Source organism: Hippoglossus hippoglossus, chromosome 12 (genome assembly GCF_009819705.1).
Source record: "Hippoglossus hippoglossus isolate fHipHip1 chromosome 12, fHipHip1.pri, whole genome shotgun sequence".
Taxonomy (NCBI): domain Eukaryota; kingdom Metazoa; phylum Chordata; class Actinopteri; order Pleuronectiformes; family Pleuronectidae; genus Hippoglossus; species Hippoglossus hippoglossus.
The window spans coordinates 6,805,865-6,828,287 of record NC_047162.1 but is presented as its reverse complement, the minus strand read 5'-3'; the positions used below and the strand labels follow the sequence as shown (position 1 = coordinate 6,828,287).

General features: G+C 42.3%; 1 protein-coding gene across 2 annotated transcripts in view; it reads right to left on the bottom strand.

The window, feature by feature from the left end:
- Positions 1-1,513: 1,513 nt before the first annotated feature.
- Positions 1,514-22,423, bottom strand: part of si:dkey-34e4.1 (carboxyl-terminal PDZ ligand of neuronal nitric oxide synthase protein) — a 56,728-nt gene continuing 35,818 nt past the window's right edge. The window contains exons 8-12 of one of the 2 annotated variants that reach the window (XM_034602200.1): positions 21,356-21,522; positions 17,809-17,970; positions 15,905-16,109; positions 13,482-13,797; positions 1,514-2,171 (exon numbers count right to left, since the gene is read on the bottom strand). In XM_034602200.1, the coding sequence (XP_034458091.1) occupies positions 1,607-2,171; positions 13,482-13,797; positions 15,905-16,109; positions 17,809-17,970; positions 21,356-21,522 (1,415 nt within the window). In that variant the 3' untranslated portion in view covers positions 1,514-1,606. Of the gene's footprint in view, positions 2,172-6,150; positions 7,319-13,481; positions 13,798-15,904; positions 16,110-17,808; positions 17,971-21,355; positions 21,523-22,423 lie in introns of those variants that run through there. The other variant, XM_034602201.1, reaches the window with a different exon arrangement.

Here is a 22,423-nt window from a genome sequence, read left to right as displayed (position 1 = left end):
AATTTCTATTATCTAAACAGTTGCAAATTAATATTTTAGTATGACCTACTAATTGATTAACTGTTGCAGCTCTATATTACTTAACAATAATATGGTCAAAACAATGTTCCCAACATTTAGATTAAGAAAAAACTAAAAAAACTAAAAACATAAACTCCATGTGCAGCAGCAATGTCATTGTAATTGTCTTGAGAGCTTTAAAAAGAAACAAATTTTCTTGTCATTCAGGAGAAAGAAAAGATAAAAATCCATCTGCCACGCTGTCATTCTCCAAGGCGCTATGTGACTCCCCAATTATCTTCCCACTGAGCCCGGGGCTTCGTTTTATAACTGACTTCCCACTCACGAAGGTGCAATTCAAAGCTTTCAAGGCCGTTAGCTCTCTGAGGGTTTGCTTTCTTCCTCTGTTGTCTCACAAAACTTAAATCGTTTTCATTCAACGACAAATCCCTCTGTTTTGAAGGATTGCAATCATGCTACATACAGAATCAATAACACAGAATACAAATTCCCTTTGGCTAATTCTGACAAAACCAAAAATACAAGTAGCACAACACATGCTGGAACCAACTCAACTCCGATAAAACAAAAACCTACTGCACAGCCACAAGTGGACCTGCATAAACCCAAACTATGCTCCAATTCTCGCCTTTTTCCCCCTCTTCTGACCTCCTTGTTCTTTTCTTTCCACCCATCATCCCAACAGGTGCTTTTCAGAAAACAAGGCTCCTCCCAAGATCACCATCATCATCATCACTGTGAAATCTGCAGAAACATCAGTTTGCACCACAGCGAAGCATCATACAAAATAATGTTTTAATGTCGACTACTAGCAAAAATAAAATGCATTCCCTTATCGTCTTATGGTAAATGATGGGTGACTAAGGCCGGAGATACAAGCGTATCTAAACTACGCGTACGCACGATGGCTGACTCACTTAATCTTCGTCTGTTTGGTGCATCGGTTGTGCGCGTCTTCAGAAATTAACGTGACACATACGCAAGATGCAATACCCACATGAATGTAGGGGCAGTAGCGAGTCCTTGACCGGGTCAGTGGGAACGACGAGTAAGCTTGCCGTTTTCACGACATGTCTGATTTAGGGGTCTGACATACCACCTTCGAATTCGCAATCGTCGCCTTTTCCGTCTTGATCTTAACATTGGCCAGAGTGCTCTATAATCTTTGAGTTCTGTGGTGGGCCCTCTGCTGGAGTCCTCAAGTAACACGCATTGCACCTAAAGCAAGTACGTGAACAATAACGTTGACGACGCAGCCAGTTGCGTACGCGTTGTTAAACAGCAAGTATACCGCAGGGCTAACAGTGCAAGAGTTGCTACATGTTTTCTGCTCAACATTCTAGTTACTAAAAAGTAAATAAGATGATTAATTTCATTACAAAAATACTAAATCTGTCCGATGGCTAATTTTATTCATACACTTAGTTATTAATGCTACGTCTGTACTGTGTCACAAGTGGACAGAATAATTAAAGGTCCTGAAATGGAGCCCAGTGCAAACACAAGAGGGTCTGACAGTAAGTACTGCATTAAAAGCTGATTGAAGAACATAGTGACGAGGTCTTCAGGGGAATGTCAGCCCGTCCTAACTCCGCTGGGGGACATTTGGGTCTTCCTGGCTGCTCTCTAGTAGCTCGTCCTCAGAGAAACTGATGTGAAGGCAGGTATCATCCGCAGGAGAGGAGAAGGGCAGTGGGTGCTCATAGGTGTCCGAGTGTGAGGCGAGGGCATGGGGCTCGGCAGGGTACGACCCGGCGGGAGAGGCAACCGCTTCGTTTCTCTCCTCCAAGGGACTGTCACAGCCGCTGGAGGCCGTCAAAAATGTCCCGCGGTCCCCGAACAGGTCGTCGTCGTCGCGCAGAGGCGAAAGCAGGGACTTTGTCTCAGAGCGAACCCCTGAGTCCTCGCTGGTCGAGCAAGAGCTGCTCTCCCCGTTGCTGAGGGAGTGGAAGTCGGCGGACGACAGGGAGCTGGGGGTGGTGTCCGGGAATGAGAGGCTGCTGCTGCGGCTCGGGGTCGCATCGTTAGCGGCGACCTCTTCGGGCGTGGGCGCAGCTGTGAATTCTGACCCAGGGGACAGAGTTCTGCTGGCCCGCTTGCGGCTCAGGGAGGGTGGTGGAGGGTCAAGTTTGGGGATTGTCTGTTTACACCTGCAACAAAGAGAAGAGACACACTGGTTAGTGAAGTGACAAAAACTATTGATCAACATGCTGAGATTTTCTGGTTTTGCACATTTTTATCTTTGTGGGGTCCCCCCCCCCCCATCTTTATTCTAGAGTGAAGAGTTTAAGTGTTAAAGAATAACTTGGTGTGTTAGCTTCATGTCTTTGATAGTCCTGTATGGTTGGCTACTTTAACCGGTTCATGCCCTCCCGTACTCAACAGCTTACACCGGCCTCCCGTCCAACAGATGTTTGGTCAACATGGAGCGGCGAAATCAAGGATCTGAAGTCCTTCACATTATGGGAACACTATTGTTAGCAACACTTTTGCTAACTATAAAAACACAATAGATGCACCCCTTCTTTCTTTGCTCTGTATTTTATGTAAACAGGAAGCACCAACAGCAAAAGTAACCACGAGGGCAGGACAATTTCATTCGTCATTACCACACCATTACATTCTATTGGTCGGAGAATTTTGACTCACTTGATGTGTCACATGTGCACAGACGCAGCGTGAGGACAAGAGCTAAAGCTGAAGCGCAGGATATTTAGGCACATTCAGGGTATATTTGAATGAAAGCGCAGAGTTTTGAGTGAAAACGTGAAATCAGTGAGTCATACTCTCAAACTGTAAGACAATGCTCTTGAATAAAGAGGAAAAAAAACATTTTCAGCATCTCTTTTCTGTACCAAGAAGTACTGTATGAGAATAAGCCTGAAGCCAGTGTTCCTCTCCGTCAGTCACATTATACCCCATTAACCTGAGCGTACGCAGGCTGTTACTAGACAAGACAGTAACAGTCTCTCTGCGGCTCCCCGTTGTTTCAGCTGTCTGGAGACTTATCTACACCCCACAGCTCCTCTGCGGAAAATATAGAGGGACAGGGGCAGAAAGACAAGGGGGGGGGGGGGGGGTGGTAAAGAAGCGAGGAAAGAGCTGAAAGCTTTGCCCTCAGACTCACACACCAGAAATAGCTACATTGCAGTCTCTCCGATAGCACCACAATAACGCCATGACAAGCACCAGTGCGCACAACCACACGGTCACTCTCTCGGAAAATGAGTCCTGACACCAGACGCACAAACAAGCCTCACTTCCTCCCCGACTCCTCCCATCTGTGTTATAACCGGTGGCTGCTAACTTTGTTCCCATGTGAAATCCGGTCTGTGGTTGAATCCTGGTCTACATAATGAACTTATGTGAGCTGCTGATGTATTTACCGTCTCTGCTTCTGTACGCAGGACGGTGTTGACAACTGTAGTAATGACCGACTTGTCGTAATGGTGCAGGGAAACCATCTCCAGATAATTATCCGCCCTTTCCTATACTAACAAATGTCACGTGCAGCACTATAGGGTCAAAGACATGACCTCCACAGACTCCTGTGTCAGAAGCGGTATCATTAGTTTTTATGAGCCAGGCTGGTGGCGTGGCTCCGTGTCGGTCAGGATAACCTATCAAAAGGAATGGCATGAAATTTTATACAGACACCCACGCTGCCTGGAGCATGAATCTTCCAACTTTGTGTGTACGATTTTTGGTTCTAAAGATAGATGACGAGTCTCCACTTCCTCCCACTATCCAAAAATGAAGCCTTATCCAATATCCTGAATATGAACTCTGCCATCTTGAGTATTTGGAGCCAGAGTCTGCACAGTTGCAAACGGAGGATGGAGCCATGGTAGCAAGTTGTCGCCGATAAACACGTAACTACGATGCAGTCTCAGTTGTCAATCATGACCATTTTCATACTCAAATAACTGCATCAAACAACTGCAAAACAGAAATTAACACTGACAAATAGTGTGATGAGAACCCTCTTTAGGCATATGGCCCATGTTCAAGCCATTAACATGGAGACAGGGCTGTCACGTTTGTACAATTCAAACATTCATTTGAACGTGGTAGGAAAAGTTCATATTCAAACTATAATGACCCGTTTGAAATCAAATTAATACAGAATTTAACACATCAGACTGAAGTGATCCAGCAGAGGGCGATCACTCATCTTGATCTACTGCAGGCCCACATGACTTGTCAGTAATCTTATGTTGTATTGCCAGGAAAATTGAGAATGCCATCAAGCAAAGCCACCATGAGCAGACAATCAAATTTACACCACAGCATCTACACCATAAACGTCAAACTAACGATTTATGACCTATACTGCAGCCAGCCACCAGGTGGGGATTGAAACGCTTTGGCTTCACTTTTTGGGGAGCTGTCATGTCGTTTATCTTTATACACAGTCAATGGTTCTGAGTAAACTTAAATATTGAATGGATCCTTTTAATTATGGACATTAGTGTGTCCTTCAGTAGAAATTGTGATGTGGTTCTTTAATCTCGCACCATTGTCAGCGCAAAACGTATCTTATACTTATGAGTAATAAACAATTACATGCAACACCAATTCCATTCAGCTGAATTTAATGCATGGCACCAATCAGCAAACATTAGCATGCTAGCATGCTGACATTAGCCTTCAGCTCAAAGCACCACTGTGACGTATTTCAATTTTGCTTGATTTGATGGAATTATATTAAAAAAAGAATGATGCAGCAGCTGACTGTTCTAAATGAAACTGAAACCCTTTGATTTATAATGTCATGATATATCTCTTGTTCTCCCCCCTGGGGTAATAGTATATTTATGGAGTATAACAGTTAAACGTTTGATTCATCTGTGGTTTCATGTGCAGTTTCTTTTGGCAGGTGTGCATTTCCAGGATGTGGGGATTCATTTGCATCTGGATCAAGAAGCCGCCGTCTTTCTTTCCTTCTTTCTCAGACTCATTATCATAAGTTTGACTCAGCACTCCTTTCTGTCACACCGACGCTCCTCTTCCTCCTCACTGCACCATCTCTCCCTCTCTCTCTTTATGTCTCTCCAGTCATCTCACTGTAGTGTGGAGTCATTCAGCCTGTACCTGCAGCTCAGCCACTGTTGTCTTTTTTTTTTGCCTCTGGTCTGACTTTTCCAGTCGGCTTAATATGGAAATTCAGTCTCGCAAATCTATAAATCAAACAAGGACGGACTAATTGACATAAAGGTCAATTCCAGCCACGTAATTTAATAATTCATATCGTATTTGCACGAGTTCCGACAATAATCAATATGTACAGCCTCTCTGTGGCAGAGACCAAAAAACAGAAATGGCATTTTTAGCTTTAAGTGCTACATTTGATTTTCTTTGAGTACGATCTTTAGAACCATTTAATATTAGGGGCATTAGACCACTTTAACTGGAACATGTTGATGTTAAGTTGCTTTCCGACAGAACTTTAAATTCCCACTCTTCTTAAAAAGCAAAGTTAATTCCACTTCAAAACACGTCGCTGCAGAATATTCCTGGGATCACACAGTTGTCAGTGATATGGCCCAAAGTACTCAAATCCTCCAGTGCTCATTTTACCACAAGTGCAGCACAACATCAGCTCTCCGACTAAAAGATCATTATGAGCCTGTTCAAGTCGGACCACTTACGGCAGCTCTCATAAAATGATATTGCATATTATGGCTAAAGAATAATATCTACATATTCCACCTGCTTTCAGTTCTGCCTGAACTTAAAATACCTTGCAGGGATTTTCAACACAGTGAGGTTTTTTTTTCAAAGTAAGATTATCATTTTGCAGATGAATCACAGGCTGTATATGAAGATGGACGACACCTCTCCGCTTCTTCCCTCTCTCCAGAAATGAAGCCAAAATATCCTCAGCACGAATGCTGCCATATTACGCAGTTATTGCCAAAGTCTGCCCGGCAGCGATCAGGGGAACGAGCCATGGTAGCGAGGTCCCGCCGATACATGGGCTCCACCAAACGTGCTTTAAAAGCATCAAATAACGAATTAAAACCAAACAGAAAAATGAGCGCTTGGAGAACTAGTGTGATGAGAACTACCTAAAACAAAGAATAATGTACTTTCATGTTTTAGTTTGATCCTACATGTCCCATCCATTAACATGAGAAGGTGAGATTTATGGTCTACACTGCAGCCACGGCATCCATCTTTATACAGAGTCTGAGATAAACAGATTTCATATTTTCTAAAGTGGTTTGTTTTAATTGTGGCTGGAGGGCATCAGAGAATCAGAGCAACATCAAAGGACTCAAAATTCACATTATAATTTTTATGTGATCAACATGTCACATATTTGTCTTTCCTGTTTATTTTTCTGCTGGTAAATAAAATAGAATGCTAATAACTTTTGATTTAGATTCTATTTTTGTCAGTTATTGCCAGCCACAAATACAAATGGTTTTGTTTCCCTAGTGTGCTTTCCTGTTGTCATGCAGCAGTAAAAGATGTCAGAGCTCTGATGTCATTGGGCCCATTATCTGGAAGATGGCGATTTGGTAAACCTCAGGAAAAGAAAACATGCACATGCCAAAAAAACAACAAATGAAAACGTAACACAAACGCAACCATAACACTGAGTGTGAGACAGGAACATGAAGAGGTACTTCTCCTCTGCTGCTGCTCTGACAGTTTTACTATTCAGCCTGAACTGTCGCTGACAAAATACCAAATCCTGACAAGAACATTTCTTCTCTCCTGCCGAAAAGTGTGAGAGGCAAAACAAGTGCTCACAGTCCAAAACACAGACAGCCCTGTAACGGCTGCACACATGCGTGACTCACTGATCACCTCCATGCTAATGTGGTTATGAATTTGCAGAACCACATCCGCATGTAAATGGGAGGCTATTATGCAGCCATTAGCAGATAAATCACTGGTGAGAGCCACACATGAGCCAGAAATCACCCACACTGTTCATCCACCACATGCCCAGTCCCATGCTTGTGCCACACACTGGTTCGGCATGCTGGTCGTCATGAGTAATACTCACAGAGGGAGGAGAAGGGGCAGAGAGGAGGAAGAGAAGAGGAGGAGGAGGAGAAGAGGGGGCTTAGGCAGTGGTAGAGAGCTTCCCATGCTCCGAGGGAGAGGCAGGTTGGTGCAGCAAACGATGAGGGGGACTGGGCATGAGGGGGCGATGGGAAGCACGAGTTGTGGGTTTAAGGCAGCTGCTGCTGTCTGGGTTTGTTTGTTTGGGCAGACTGACAGGGGGGGAAATGAGGGATGTTAGATGAGGAAGAGGATGAGCAGGCGTGGGTCTTCGCACCTGTACCAAAGAGAGGCAACAGTTAGACTACAGAGGAGCCACTTAAAAGTGATTCGAGATGTTCCGATACCAGGATCAGAAATGCCTCCGACCCTGCTGAAAAATGCAGGGTTGGGCATCAGCGAAAATGATAGTAATCATCACTTCCATACAGGGTTAGTAAGTTACAGCTGTTAAAATATATATATATATATAACAAGTTTACTTTTCAAAATACACAGGTTTTGGATCAGTACTTAGCATCAGCTGTTATCGGACTCAATTTTTTGGAAGGGAAAAAAAAGAAAAAAAAAAAAAAAAGGTATCTCAACATTTCTAAAAGGAATCGAGACTAAAATGACTTAAAGGGAAACACAAGTGATTTCGCTGGTTTGAGCTCAATGTAACCACTATGTGAACATTTCCCACTTGGCACCTGCACGTGTAGAATCCACAAAGACAGATCCAAGCTGGGGACACTGAGATGAGTGGGCTGCATGCAACACACACTGTATAATTTTGTGGGTCGTTTTTTTTCAACAAACAGAGCGAACAGAAAAATGATTTGCTTCAAGCTTTAGTGATTCTACATTGCTGAGGGCAAGCCCGACCTCCTGCTCGTGACGCAATACTGGCTACTCTCCAGGTTTGCTCAAAAAGACACATTTGGTGCTACATGGGTTTATTAAGTCGCTAAAAGGCTGAAAAACTGTAAATCTAGTGACAGAGGCTCCATGTTGGCAACAAGAGAAACAGCTTACGCCAATTCATGTTGAAAGAGCAACTACCAAAAAGTAAAAAAAAAAAAAAAAAAAAAAAACTCAACCAGATGACAATTGGTGTGACTTGTGAACTACACAACTATTATACACAGTCAGTACTCTTCCTCACATATATATGTGTATTTATTATTCAAACCCATTTCTGCCTTTTCTTTTATTGTAGGCTTAATATGCAATTCATTCACATTTGTGCCAAATCTGCTTGAAGATTCTGTTACATGTCTTTTTTATGTATTTTGTATGCAACAGTCAGGGTACAGCTGTGCAGTGACAGTAAAGGCATTCTATTCCACGCGACATTTGGCTGACTGATGGTGTAACTTCCCGACTCAGTCAGCGGTCGGTCCAGCCTAAAAATACACAGGCTGTGTGTGTGCCAGGGTTTTTCTCTGCTGATCCTCCTTTATACCTAATAAATGTCACATGAAAATCAATACAGGGACCAAAGCAGCAAAGGTGTTTCAGAAGTTAAGACAAACACTCGGGGTGTCTGCAGCACAGAAAGGGCTCAGTATTATCATATATTATTATCATTATTAGCCTTTATTTAACCAAGTTAGTCCCATGGAGATAAAAATATTTAAAAGAGGGACTGGGCCGAGAAGAGCACTAACAGTTTCAACAGTAAAACTAACAGTCAAACACACACAGAAGATTAATTATAAAACATTATAAATATAACATTATAAATGATATGTGAAACACTTGCACACAGGTAATTTTACCAAAGCTTTCAACTCTTTCAATGTTACCAGGTTTTGAAGCTGAAATTAAGTGTGTAAATTATTCAATGTATTAGGTATCAAAAACCCAAAAGCCCTTTTCCAATTCACTAAACAACAAAGAGCAAAATGCCCATTCTCATAAGCACAGCATGATCATTTATTTGACTGTTAAACAGGATTAAAGCAGACACTCAATACTACAGTTTTGTAAAAGCTTCTTGCTTTTGCAAAGAAATGAACACTCAACATCCATCCGAGTGTTTGTGGGACGTTTAAGCATGCGAGTGGATGAACGTGAGAGGCGTAGATGTCAGATGCAAGTGTTGGCAAAAACGGAAACTTTCAACCAGCTCTTCTCAACCCTGTCTGACCCAATCAAAACAATATTCAGTGACTCGTCAGGTCGATGCTCCACCTCTTCAGGTATCACATTCAGCGAGACGGGAGTCTGACAGCAGCTAAAGCTCACTGCAATCCTCTTAAAGACATCACGTTCCATCTCTGAACGAAGTGAACTGCAACATCCTCCATTAAGACTCCGATCAGATCACTGCAATCAGATTACTGACCGACGAGGCTGCCGATGCAGCTCTGACACACGGACGACGTTAATGACGAAGAGGAGGGAAACAATTAGAAGAGGAGATAAGAAGACGGGGTCAGAAAATGTGATTACGCAACATACAATACTGGCAAAGAGAGACAAAGTGTAAGAGAGTGGATTCTATACGATGCCAGAGGAAAACATGAGTCACTAGTGAGTAATATAGTTGTGTGTTTGTACAGTCTGGCCACCATATGTCTGTTTTCTGCTCTGTGTGGGCAGTGCTGCAGTTTTTAGCAGCGTGGCTCCAGGGATCACAATGTGGGGCTGAACTGGATCTGTGGTTTCACACTGAATCAATCTATCCGATGGACTGCTGAGAAACGTTCCTGCAGAGGATGAATTCTATCGTCTTTGTTGATCCGTAACTTCTCATCTAGCAACACCATCAGGTTGACAATTGTTTTTTTTTCCACAGCTACAGGATGCATCACTATTGAATTTGGTACAGACATTCATGGTCCACATATGACTTGGATTGGCACCTAATGTACAGACGTTCATGGTTCCCAGATGTTGTTCCCCTTCATTGAACTATTGGTGATCCCGACTTTTCATCCAGCTCCACCATGAGGTTTATATTTGTGGTTTTGAATCATATATTTCTACAACTAGTACTGAAGATGTATTGCCATGAAATTGATTAGACACACATTCATTTCCCCCACAGGATGAACTGTAACAGTCCAAACCAGAAATGCCACTCTGAGCACATACCTCCGCTAAGGTGCAACAGTCTCCTTAAATTCAACCAAGCTTTCACACACTCGGATATAAATACTGACTTTCTTGGTCACTTGACTTCAGCACCAAAGGCAGGTGAATGTTCTCACTTGGCACATAACATCGTACAGACATTCAGTTCCTCTTTTCATTTAGTGCCACCATGAGGTATTTCTAACAGCTTTGGTGATTTCCTGACTCTGCAGCTATGGTGAGTTTTCGTTGCTCTCATCCTGCGAGAACTCGCGATAGCTGCAGCAGTAACTAGGAGGAGGGTAAGAACGGACATTTAGGCTTAAAACTTGGTGTAAATGGCGCAGTTTCAAATCTGAATGTCGGGACTTATAGACACTTGGATGACACCACACGAGCAGCATGGAGGCATTTTCTGTTTGGTTTTTTCTGTTTCTTTACGTTTGAAGAAGTGATCAGCATGTTAGCATTGGTACAACCAGTATTTAGCTAAAAGTACTGCTGTGCCTAAGTACAGCCTCGAGGCTGCTGGCGTGGCCGTCGCCTCTAAACGTGCGTCATATAAAGAGGTTGATGACTCCAATAGATTGTGGGTGTAACTCTAAACTGTTTTATTGACAAAGTGTAATCTAAGTCTACTATAGCATCCTACTTCGTTTTTTCTGTTTGTCTTGTAAAGTGTGACTCATGTTTTTTTATAGTGTTGAGTACAATGCCAACATACCATATGCAGTGATCATACAATAAAGTACCCGAGGCCCCAGATGGTGTCCGCACACATGGCTATGGTCCATGTTGGGCGGCAATGCTTGTGTGATGTAGAGCTAAAGGGCACTAATAATGGGAATTGAAACGATTCTATCGCCCTGCATGGGCAGCACTGAGGAAGAGGTGGAGGAGAGACGGTGAGGGAGAATGGCAGAGGAGTAGCCGTCTGCTAAAATATGGCCACTCAGGCTGTAAACATTGATTTGCTAGGGAAGTCCAGAAAACAAAAGCAAATAGAAGCAATAAAAACCTGGGGGCGGTGGAGGGAGGGTAGAGGAGGTGGACTGCACCAAAGTAATGCAAAGAGTTTGGCAGGAGGGCGACACACAATAACATAATGGAGCTGGAGTTTCCATTTCTCCAGCTCTCGGCTTTGTATTTTTCCTTTGCTTTATTGGTTGTATTATGCAGCTTATGAAACTCGACTGGATCTTTTAATCTCAGTTTTATAATCGTATACAGACACCGTTTTACTTTGAATTATTTTCTATGACCTTGGATTAAATATATTATCAGATATTTATCATAATTCATGAGTTTGATTTTTCCCCTTCTTTTGACAGTTGACAAATGTTGCCAGCAAAAACACTGGATATGCCATTTCAATAATTCATTTAACTTGTTTGTTTTATATATTTGATTTAATGTCATTGGATTGATGATTCATTGGATTGATCCTGCATTATAAAGTTGGATTATATTGTCATTCAAGCCAATAAAGGAGGATGAAGCAGAAAAAGAAAAAGAACAAACTGCCCTATTGGTGCATTTCTGAGGTGCTAAGACAGAAAACAGAAGATCTGGTGAAGCAGAGAAGCTCAGGAGGAGAAGAAAAGAAAAGAGGCTGGTTGTTATTAAACTACGAATAAAGGGAAACAGAGGGAGGGGGCTCAGCCTGGCACACCACACCCCCCCAGATGAAACTGATATTCAGATGGAAATGTACAGTAATAAAATGTCTCTTTGGAAGAGATCTGAATTTCCCTTTTGTCTTTCCTTTTATTCCCCCCTCTCTGCCCCTTAATATAAGAAAAATGTATTCTGACATGTGGGCGGGTCGGGTTTCAGGTTGTGAAGGGGACGGGAGCTGGGATTGGCCGAGACGCAGGGCTGCAGGAAACCACAGCATGCGAGTCTGGCTAAGCTGCGGACTCACACACAAAAAAAATTCCAACATCTGTGATCATGCCAAACACACTACACCGCTGAGACGATTCCAACACTATTTTTCCTCCTCGACTGTCGAGAAATTGACTTTAACATTCTCTTCTTGGAAATATGACTGCTGATTGTTTTGAAGAAAAAAAAAAAAATACAGAGCAAAGATGAATTAAGAGTTAAGTTAAGAATGAGAGAGGAAAAGAAACAGACTAAAGAGATTATTCTGTGTGCGAGCTCGGCTTGATCTAATGTAGGAAATCGGTTTCTTTAACCATAGCCGGTCTTCGTGAAGGTTTTAAAGAGATTAAAAGCTCATTTAGATGCAATTACATTCTGCGACTTCATATATGCATTTAAGGAAGAAGTTGCTTGTGTATCAGAGTAGCATTCAGTGTAATGAAAAGCTCTTCATAAAATAAATTGTGGAAGACAATGAGAAATGGAACGAAACATCCCTGAAAAGCAAAACCCCATAATCATGAATACCGCCCGCCCCCGAAAAAAAGATTCCAATTTTCAGTTTTTACTCTCCACACATGTTTTTAATGGCTTCTTCAAAGCCTGGAAACAAACACTGGGACGGAGGTAAAGCTGATGGAGTTTCCGTGTTTTAAATCTCATTCTCTCTGATTCACTCTTTCAAGCTCAAACCTGATCCCCTCTTTGTTTGTCCGACCCCTTTGTCCCGGTGTTCTCTAATCCCCTGATTATAGTCCCACTTTCATTAGCTGCAGACCGTTTCTGCTGAGATGAGCTGTTCTCCACTAATAACAGTAAAACCCACAGGCTGCATATGTCACACTGGGTAGAGTGGTTACCTCCAACACAAGCTGACTGGTGCCACATACGGATTGTTTACGTTTTTCAGCATTCAAGTAATCCCGTGATGTCATACATGGTTCTTTGCAGACAGAAATGGCCAAGAGCTGATTGGGCGAACTCGTAATGAAACCACCATGCGTGTTTACATTTATTATTTCAATGTAACGTTAGTCCTGTCCTTACTCTCCAAACTTCTGCCCCACACTGAAAACGTTTTAACACGAGCTTCATTTATTGGACACAGCAGTAACTAATGTTAATCGCAGTCCCACTCAGACCGTTTATATGCTTGTTTTGATGGCAATGACATTTTTGTTTTGCTACTGGATTTAAATCTGATATTCCACTGGATTTAAACATTTTCTCATGGTTATTATGCAAGATTTACACACTTACATTTATGAGCATTTTACCTGCAATTTATGATCAGCAATAAAAGCTCATGATGTCCTGAACATTCTTGAATTCATTCTTTAACACTTGTCTCCATCCATTAATATACTTTCCTGAGTGAGAACAGTGACACATGAGTGCGGAAAGTGAAGTAACATTTTTCTTTCAACTATTCCCTCAATGTATAACAAGCATCATTTTCTCTGCAATCAACACGAGGTCAGCCGACTTACTTCTCATCCATGTTGTCAGAGTTTCTCGACGTGAACGGGACGATCTCACTGCAGGACCTCTCCATGTCATCCGCCGCCCCGTTGGCCCTGATGAACGGGTCCAGGCTCCCGTTGATTGACGCGGCCGACGGGCCGCAGTTCTCCAGGTTGAGCAGGTTGAGGTAGGACTCGCCGCAGTCCACCTGCGAGAGGGGGGAGGTCTGCAGCTGCCATGCCGGCGTGGAGGTGATGAGCTGGTCCGAGGTCTGGTTGTAGTGATTCTTCAGATTTAGAGACAGGGACTTTGCTAACGTAGAGACGGATGACTGCTGAGCATCTGGAATAGATGAATAAAATTTGTCTTAATAAGAAAAAGATAAGGTAATAATCAACCTCAAACCACAACATGTTCTCATACAGGAACAGTGTGTTAGTGGCAGCACTTGGAGCAGCCGTATCTGAGATTAGCTGCAGCAGCATTTTCTATCAGGAGGACTGACATGATTAATACAAGCATGAAACATGATGTGTCAGGTTTAAAATACACAGACGAGCTGTGTGTGACTTTATATACAGTGGGGTCCAAATGTGTGTACTTGTCATTCTTATCTTTGTGGGAACCACTTTGAGCATAGACCCTGAAGATTGACATTTTGGCTGGACCACACTTGTTCAAAGGCCTGTTTGAAGGTTCAGACTTAGGTTTAAGTTGGGGTTAAAAGGCAGCACTCTGAATGAACTCTATGAGGGGCACGGGCAATAATAAATACAATATATATAATAAATAGTATATCTTGTTTTATTCACACCAATTAAACCCACCCGACATATCTATATATACATATATGGACACCATAGGGTTTAGGGTTTGACTGAGAGTTTAGACTTTTTAGGATAAGGGTTAGAATTAGGTATGTGTAGTCATTTTCATTCTGACATGACAAATCGTTCTTTGAGATGCTGTAAATGTATCTCTCATAAAATCCTTTTCCCAAAATAAAAGTGCAATCAAAATTCTCCCTGAAAGCAAAGTCAGAACGCAGGTCTTGAATACACACCTACAGGATGTGTACTTATATCAACCATGCTAGTGACAACATTCAGGGTCCTCTGAGGATTTATCCCAACGACTGTGGCGATCCCTTTACTCCCCCAGCACCAGCATAATGGTAACATTTGTGATTTTGAGTGAAAGCCGACAATTGTTGGATGGAGTGCAGTGAAATTTGGTTCAGGCCTTGATATTCCCCTAAGAGCGACTTGTAATTACTGATCTAATTACCAATTAGCGATCCACCGACTTTACACTTAGCAACATCATCAAGTCAAAATGCTGAAAGTATGTGAGCAGTTTACTCAAATCACTGCTTTGTCTCAGTGCCGCCTCACAGAGTCACGACTGCCGTCTGGTCTTGGTTAATGCAATATACAGGCAGACAAATTGAGTATAAAAATTAGCTTTACGACAACAGAAAAAAATTCGACTTGCTCATGGAAATTTCAATTATTTTGAGTTCATTATGACACCGCCGCAGGTCAGAGGATCGCGTGAGCAGAGGGTCCTTCAACGTGACCCAGGACAAAGGACAGCTGTGGCTCAGGAGGTAGAGCGGGTCATCAACTAACCAGAGGGTCGGCGATTCGATTCGTCCAGTCCACATGCTGGAGTGTCCTTGGTCAAATCACTGAACCCTAAAGTGCCCCTGACAGCTGTATGCACAGTGTGAAAAGGGCTGCATGGGTGAATCTGTTAACGGGACTTGTACTGTAAAGCTCCTCGAGGGGTTGATGAGACTAGAAAAAGCACAATATGCAGTGCATTTACATTGGGGGGGGGGGGGGGGGGGGGGGGGGTCACCCTGCTAAAGGCCACGAGTCCCAGACCACCTCCAAATGTGGTCTGAGTGATCGGATCTCAAATCCAAACTCAAAGCATCTTGGGTGCGTTCACAACTGTACATGGAGATGTCTCGTTGATCAAATCATTCAAAATGGATCGTCTTTCATTTCTTCCTCAATCTTTACTGTTCAAATTGACTGAGGATTTGTGTCAATTCTTACTGTCTGATCAAGACATTTTCAACATTAAAAACAGGCATCTACAATTTTTTCTTATGCTCCTTCCTGGCAGACAGTACTTTTGTCTCATTACGGACAAAAAGTGAAGTGCTCATTTGAAACGTGCCCAGGTGGCACAGAAGGAAAATCACCTCACTTCCAGGAAACTGTGGTTCTGCCCCATCGAGCACAACTGAAATTGTTGCAGACAGGAAGTCAGTGAGGGATATCATGGTCTGTGTCACGCATGTCGACATCATCCCCGAGCCAACAGGGGAGGGTGAAACGAGGACCGCAGCAGATATGGGGAGGGACCCTGACCTTGACTTGTCGTGAGTTGGTATGAGTGGTTTCACTGCTCCTACATCAACTCTGCAGTAACTTACTGTGTCCGTTCTCCTGAGGCTCCTGCTGGGGCGGCTCTGGTTGTGCCGTCTTTGGGGAACTGGTCTCCAGCTCTTTCAGCTGCTGCACGAGCAGCGCCAGGTGCTGCAGCAGGTCCCTGTTCTGCAGCAGCAGCTGGTGCACGCGGGCCTGAGCCTCCATACGGGCGGCGGTCTCTGCTGCCATCTGATCCTTCAACAGCTGCACCTGCAGCGGGAAAACAAAGGGCAGGTTGTTTGTGCGTGAACATTTTATTCAATAGCAATTAGATTCATTGTTTGAATAGTTATTATCTGTACCCACTCAATGACAACTCAAGTTTTTGATTTACGATATGGATTTAAAACAGGTTCATAATCCTGTTCTTATCTGTAATCCTTAGACTCAAAGTAATCTTAGGACGGCGTTTTAGGGTTAAGGGTTCCCTCAGAGACGTTGATTCTGATAAAGCAGCGCAATCAATAGTATCGGATATTAAAGTAAACATGAATCTGTTGCAGTTCCTCAGATTTCGTTCAAAGGCTTGTGAATCTCTTGAGATGTTTAACAAACATTTGTGCATTTTTAATTTCAGCACAGGTTGTGTTCTCCAATGCTGCACCACCTCTCCTAGCATAACTGTGTTGGTGCTGCCCCCTAGTGGAACACTGTTAGTACAAGACATACAGTGCTTGGGGAAAACTCAACCCATTGAGATTTTGTTGTGAATAAATAAATGAATATAGAGGATTTTACAAACAATGATGCATTATTGTGTATTAACTTCATGCAGAAGATGCCACAGGTGTTTTTTCAATCCTCGGACTACCAAAGTAGAGAAAATGACAGAATCGTGACGAGGATGCAAATTACATTGTGTGTGATAGAGAAAACATGACAAGTCTTAAGTGGGGAAATAATCCCAGTTTTAATTTACACCATCTGCTCCATGTAGTTTTAACTGAACTTAAAATAAAACTAACAGAGTTAAAAGTCAGAGCTGTTGTATGAGCCAAATGTTCAATGATTCATGTTGTGAGCTATATAATGCTGCCATGATTGAGGAGGCTAATCCACAACATAAGTCAGGATCAACTTGTCAGGTTCAGGCTCTGAATTTATAGATGAACCAGTCTGAGGGGAGCTGAAATGATTTCTCAGGTGACAGAAAAATAGTCTCAAAATAACTTTGGTAATCATTTAATTGTCTTTTTTCAAGCAAACAAAGATCATATGATGCATTTCTTTGCATAACTTATTAAATTATCTTGACATTTTGGACTTGTCAGACAATCGACGATGGACTCCGAGATTGTTTGACAACAAATGATCCTCTGGGGGAAACGGACAATATTTTGGGGCTTGCAGTGTAGACAGTGTATATCTGTGCCAGGACTGACTTCAGTTCTCTGTACACTATTTACACTCAGACTAAAGTTGGAGTTTAGAGACGACATGTAGGACCAGATTTTTTTACAACTAGCGAGTTGTAAAAGTTGACATTTCTACTTATCTCAATTAACAGCGAATGAATACGTGTGAATATGAAGGCAGATTAATTAAAAAGCCAATAGCTGATGCATTACGGTCAATGTGTTCCACCTCCCTTGCTCTCCACTCCTGGGGGCAACCAGAGGCTGTTCAAAAGTAATTGGTCAAACTAGACAAAATATTGTCCCTCGCAGACACACAACTATACAAGTCCTTATCTGGGCTCTGGGAGCAGTTTGAGGTTTCATTAAACTGAATGATTGATTGAAAACACTAACTGTGAAATGAACTACTGGTGAAAATAACCTCTTTACAGCTACAGTTTGTGCTGTAGGTCGGACAGACTGTTCAGAGATTCTCACTTTGCTCATGATGCGTTTTTGTGCATATCTACATCTGCTTTTTAGACGACCCGCAGTTGACGTCGGCTTCTCACCTGTGCGACGGCCACCTGTGTCTGTTGCTGCTGCTGCTGCAGCTGCTGCTGAAGAAGCTGCAGGAAGTGCTGCGACGCCAGCGGAGTGAGAGACGGAGAGCAGGGGCTGCTGGGAGTGATGCCTTGAGACGTCACAGTGAAGACGGACCGTCGATCAAAGTCCTGACCAGAGACAGAAAAATAAAATCTATATTATTGATGAAGGGAAATATAGTCAAAATTGAATAACGAAGCTGAAGTCATGCGTATAAATCTCAAACATAATTCTCCTGACACACTCAACTTGAACCTTTAAATATAATCAAAGGCCCGGTGGTTTTCAACGTTTTACATTTTTTTAATCCTGGGGATAAGAAGCCATCTTTAGACATTGGACACCAGACCAATGCAATTAACAGACTGGTCGGATAGAAGCCGCCCAGTCCTCTGAGCCGCTGAGACCAGGACTGAGAGCCACTGATCTGAAGCCCCCCGGAGCTCCCCGCTGTAACTCCTCATCACAAGTGGAATGATCTCTTAGCTCATTATACCACACACCGTCTTCAGTCTCCTTCCTCTGTGGATTTTAGATCAATTTATAGATCCTTGATAACACACGTATCCAGAAGATATAGATGTTGCTTAAGCTGCTTTGCATTTCAGCTTCTACTCACAGCAGCGACAGAGCTATTGTGTGTTAATGTCTCTGAAGATATGTGGAAGTGTGTGTGTGTGTGTGTGTGTGTGTGTATATGTCTCTCATGCAATTGCTTCCTTCATCAAACCACTAGAGGGCAAAGTAGCACAATATAAAGTGCAGCACATTCACTTCAGTAGAGGCTGCCTTAGTTTGTCTTCATCTTCTATGAATACCAAATCCATTTTGGAAAATTCAAAGGTTTTGTCTCTAAAGAGCAGATTAAAACCTCAAACTTTCAAATCTCTTAAATATGTTATAATTCTATAACATTATAAAAAGTGTATCTCAACTTTGATGCACAAACTTGAGCAACACTTTCTTGAACAGAGCAACTTCCATTTTGAACAACTCAGATTAAAGACACATTTTAGGAGAAATTGTTCCAACTTTGGCTGAACATTTTGTGTAAAAAAAAAACAGATTGATTAAATGTTATCAGTGATTTAACTGATAATGAAAATAATCATTGTAGGGTTTTCTTTTCACCACTGAATAGCTTTTCACTTTTTATGGATACAGAATGCAATTTTATACCTTTTTAATGGATATACTGGTGAAATGATACAAAAGATATGGTAATCATGAGACCTGCAATTGATTAACATAAAACAAATTGACAATTATAAACATTTTAGTTGGACTTCCGAATTCTGAGTATAACTATTCAATAAGCATGGCCTTGATGTACATAAATGGCAGAACATTGAGGCTTTGACACTTTTCCCATTATGAGTCAATAAGCATCCAAGCAACTGTAGTAGTATGCACATCAGATGGTGTTGTAGCAAACACATGGAAGATATTCCAGAAGCAATATTTAAGACATCATTATAAACTGAATTTAATGGGTTTAAATACTAATTGGACTAAAAAGCTTTGACTTAACCACCACAGACACTCTGAGATGTTTATTTTGTCTCCCGATGCGTCGCCTGTTTGTAACAGCATCTTGTATATTATGCATCTTCTGGCCAGTCTCCCTTTTCGTTATCCTCATCTCCTTTGCTTTCATCTCTTTCTTTGCTTCATCTCTTCCCTCACTTCTTTGCTTATCTGCAAGGAGCAGATGCTCCTGAACCCTTCGTGGGATTATGGTGCCGTTACTCAGAAATCAAAAGGGAACAGATTGGGGGGGTTTTGGGATTAAGTGTCCCCTTTTTACAGCCAGCAGGAATATTCAGGTTCCCGACTCAAATCCCACTCTCTCTTTTTTTTTTTTTTTATCAGCATGGCTGTGTCTACCACACTCGCTTTGGTGACAAATCCAAAAAAGGAGCAGATCATGACACGCTAGAAGCCTGCAATGTTCCCATCTTTTTCATCCTGTCATACTCAAAATATCACTGAAAGATCATCATCAGTTCCTGATTTCATGAGGATTCAGAGTCTGCCAAGATATCGTTTAATCCAACGCATGAGTGACCGGGTCGTTTCATATCTGCAGCATCTCCTGCCAACCTGGAGCTGTGTATGAAGTCATGAGAGCTGCAGTCAATGATCTGGTCAGGTGCTGCAGAAGATGACAAAGCACTGCACTGTACTTTGATGGTTTAATGATCCATTTGGCAGCGCTGTGCCCAGATAATAGCATCAAAACACACTCCAGCCAAAGTAATGAATCAACAGAGCCCAGTCGATATCCTGTAGCTGTGAGGACAGAAGCAGTCAGGAGCAAAAAAAACACTCCCCAAAAGTGGGAGCTGGTGCTACCTCACCCTCCAGTGTTGACAAAGAGGAACTTTCACTGCAGCTACAATTAGAAGTAAATGTCATGAGTGTGGTGTTTATGATGAGTGTTGCTGCTGTGAGGCTTTAGCTGTTCAGTGGCCGTGACAAGAAATGTTGCCACAATAAAAGAGGATTGTAAAGGTTCAACGGAAGCCCCTGGCGGACGGTTGAGCAGCTTCGGAAACCCCCCGCACCTTTCTGACAGTGGAACTGGGTCAGCTGTGATTGGACAGCTGAGCGGGGGGTGACAAGGAAGGCAGGATTTCAACTCCTGCCATTTTATATTCGCGGCACTTCATCTCTAAGGAGGAGTGCAACATTATGAAGACTGAAAATGTTCCCTGTTACACCCATATTTGAACAATATTGCACCTTTCACGTTCACTTTCCACCTTTTCTCTGACCCCCACCCAGCTCTTTCCACACCGGCATCACAATCTTGCTCAGCTGGAGTATCCGGGCTCTAAAGCTGAGGTCACTCATGACTGTTCCCAGGACAAGCCGAGGCCCAGTGTGCTGGAAACTTCAGTGGATAGGCAATTGGAAAGAGAATGGCCATTTGGCCCAGAGGCAGGGTGGTCAATTCCTCCCAACATCTGTATTATGAGCGATGCTAGAATGCATAAGAAAGGAGGTGGACCTGCATCCTAAAAGTGACTTTTTAATGATTCCCTCCAATGCAAGATATCTTTTGAATTCCTCTTCGATATGCAGTATTTTCCTTTATATACTATACGGGTCACTTAATTTGATGATTTTGCTCAACTGCCATCTCCAACCCCCGGGAAGAGGAACTACGGGACAGGTGGTATTAATTACACATCTGGCATTTGGAGTTCCCCAAGGCTCCAATCTGGGCCCTTTTTTGTCAAACATCCACATGCTTCCACTCGGTCAGATTATGGAATAACAAAATGTTTGGACAGTTTTGCAGATGACAAGTGCATTTAACCAATCAATGCCTAGAGCTCAGTTGGTACATTAAACACTAAATAACAGAAACCTACTGTCACCTTAACATAAAACTTTATGTATAGTAGTAGTAAATAAGACAAATAAAATGTGTCAAACCCGTGACACAGGTTCAATTAATTTTTTCCCCTTAGCAGTTAAATATTGTGTGTCCTAACAGTATCTTACCATGATGGTCTGTCCAGGTTTCACCACATTCAGTTCAGCCAGACTCTGCAGAATTTCACTGACGGCCTTTTCACACAGTGAAGTGCCGGCCAAAGAATCCTCTCCTCGCCTTCCTCCGTGTTTGCCCTCCTCTTCCTCCCCTTGCTCTGCTCCCGTCAGTTTACGCCCTGTAGAGGGAAATGGACAAGACAAGTAGCAAGAAACCATCAGCCTCTGGTTTGTAATTTTGGGATTAATAAGAGAAAAAAAGACAAGCATTTTAGGAAATATGCTTCTGTCTCTAGAGAAGACTGATATCTCTCCTGTGTCTATGCTTAAAAGCTATCATCATTAGCTAAGCTCAGCACAAAGATGGAAAATGGGGAAACTGCAAACCAGACTGTCTTTCTAAAGCTCGATGAAATACATTTGTTAGATTATTTAGTAAATAGAACTGGACAGAAATAAATTGTTTTACAGGAGGTTGTATTAAAACTATGTCTTGTTCCAGGTGAAGCAAACCTGACCAGCTGATTGCAACAGATTCAAATGTAATGCTACCGATCGCCCGAATATTGGAGAGTTCTTGTTAAGAGATGGTCTGAATATGCTAACACTTACTGAGGGCTACAGATTTAGTGCAATTCAAAATACCAAAAATACAAACACATTTGAAAGATTGATTTCTTTCTGGAAAAAGTTTCAAATTATTAGAATTACTATCAAATAAATACACAGAACCCACCTTTATATTACACTGATGCCACATGTCATGTTAATTTACTGCATGAATACAGTTTCTATACTAAATGCAGTTTGTGGACTTCAGCTCTCTTTTAAAAGCTGATATATCCAACTTAGTGGTACAATAATGAATAAGAGTCTAGGAAAGCCGTAGAAACATGGATGCCTTAATTTATATAACTAAACCTTTAATTAATGCTATGTTGAGCACACAGTATTTTACTCTCACGATCTCCTCTGCCTGTCACCAACTCCAGCCCAATGTCAGCTAACTATTCATCCACTGTGCAAATTACAGTCATTACTGGGACCAGTGACAGCTGCTCTGCTGCTGCTGCTTCCCAC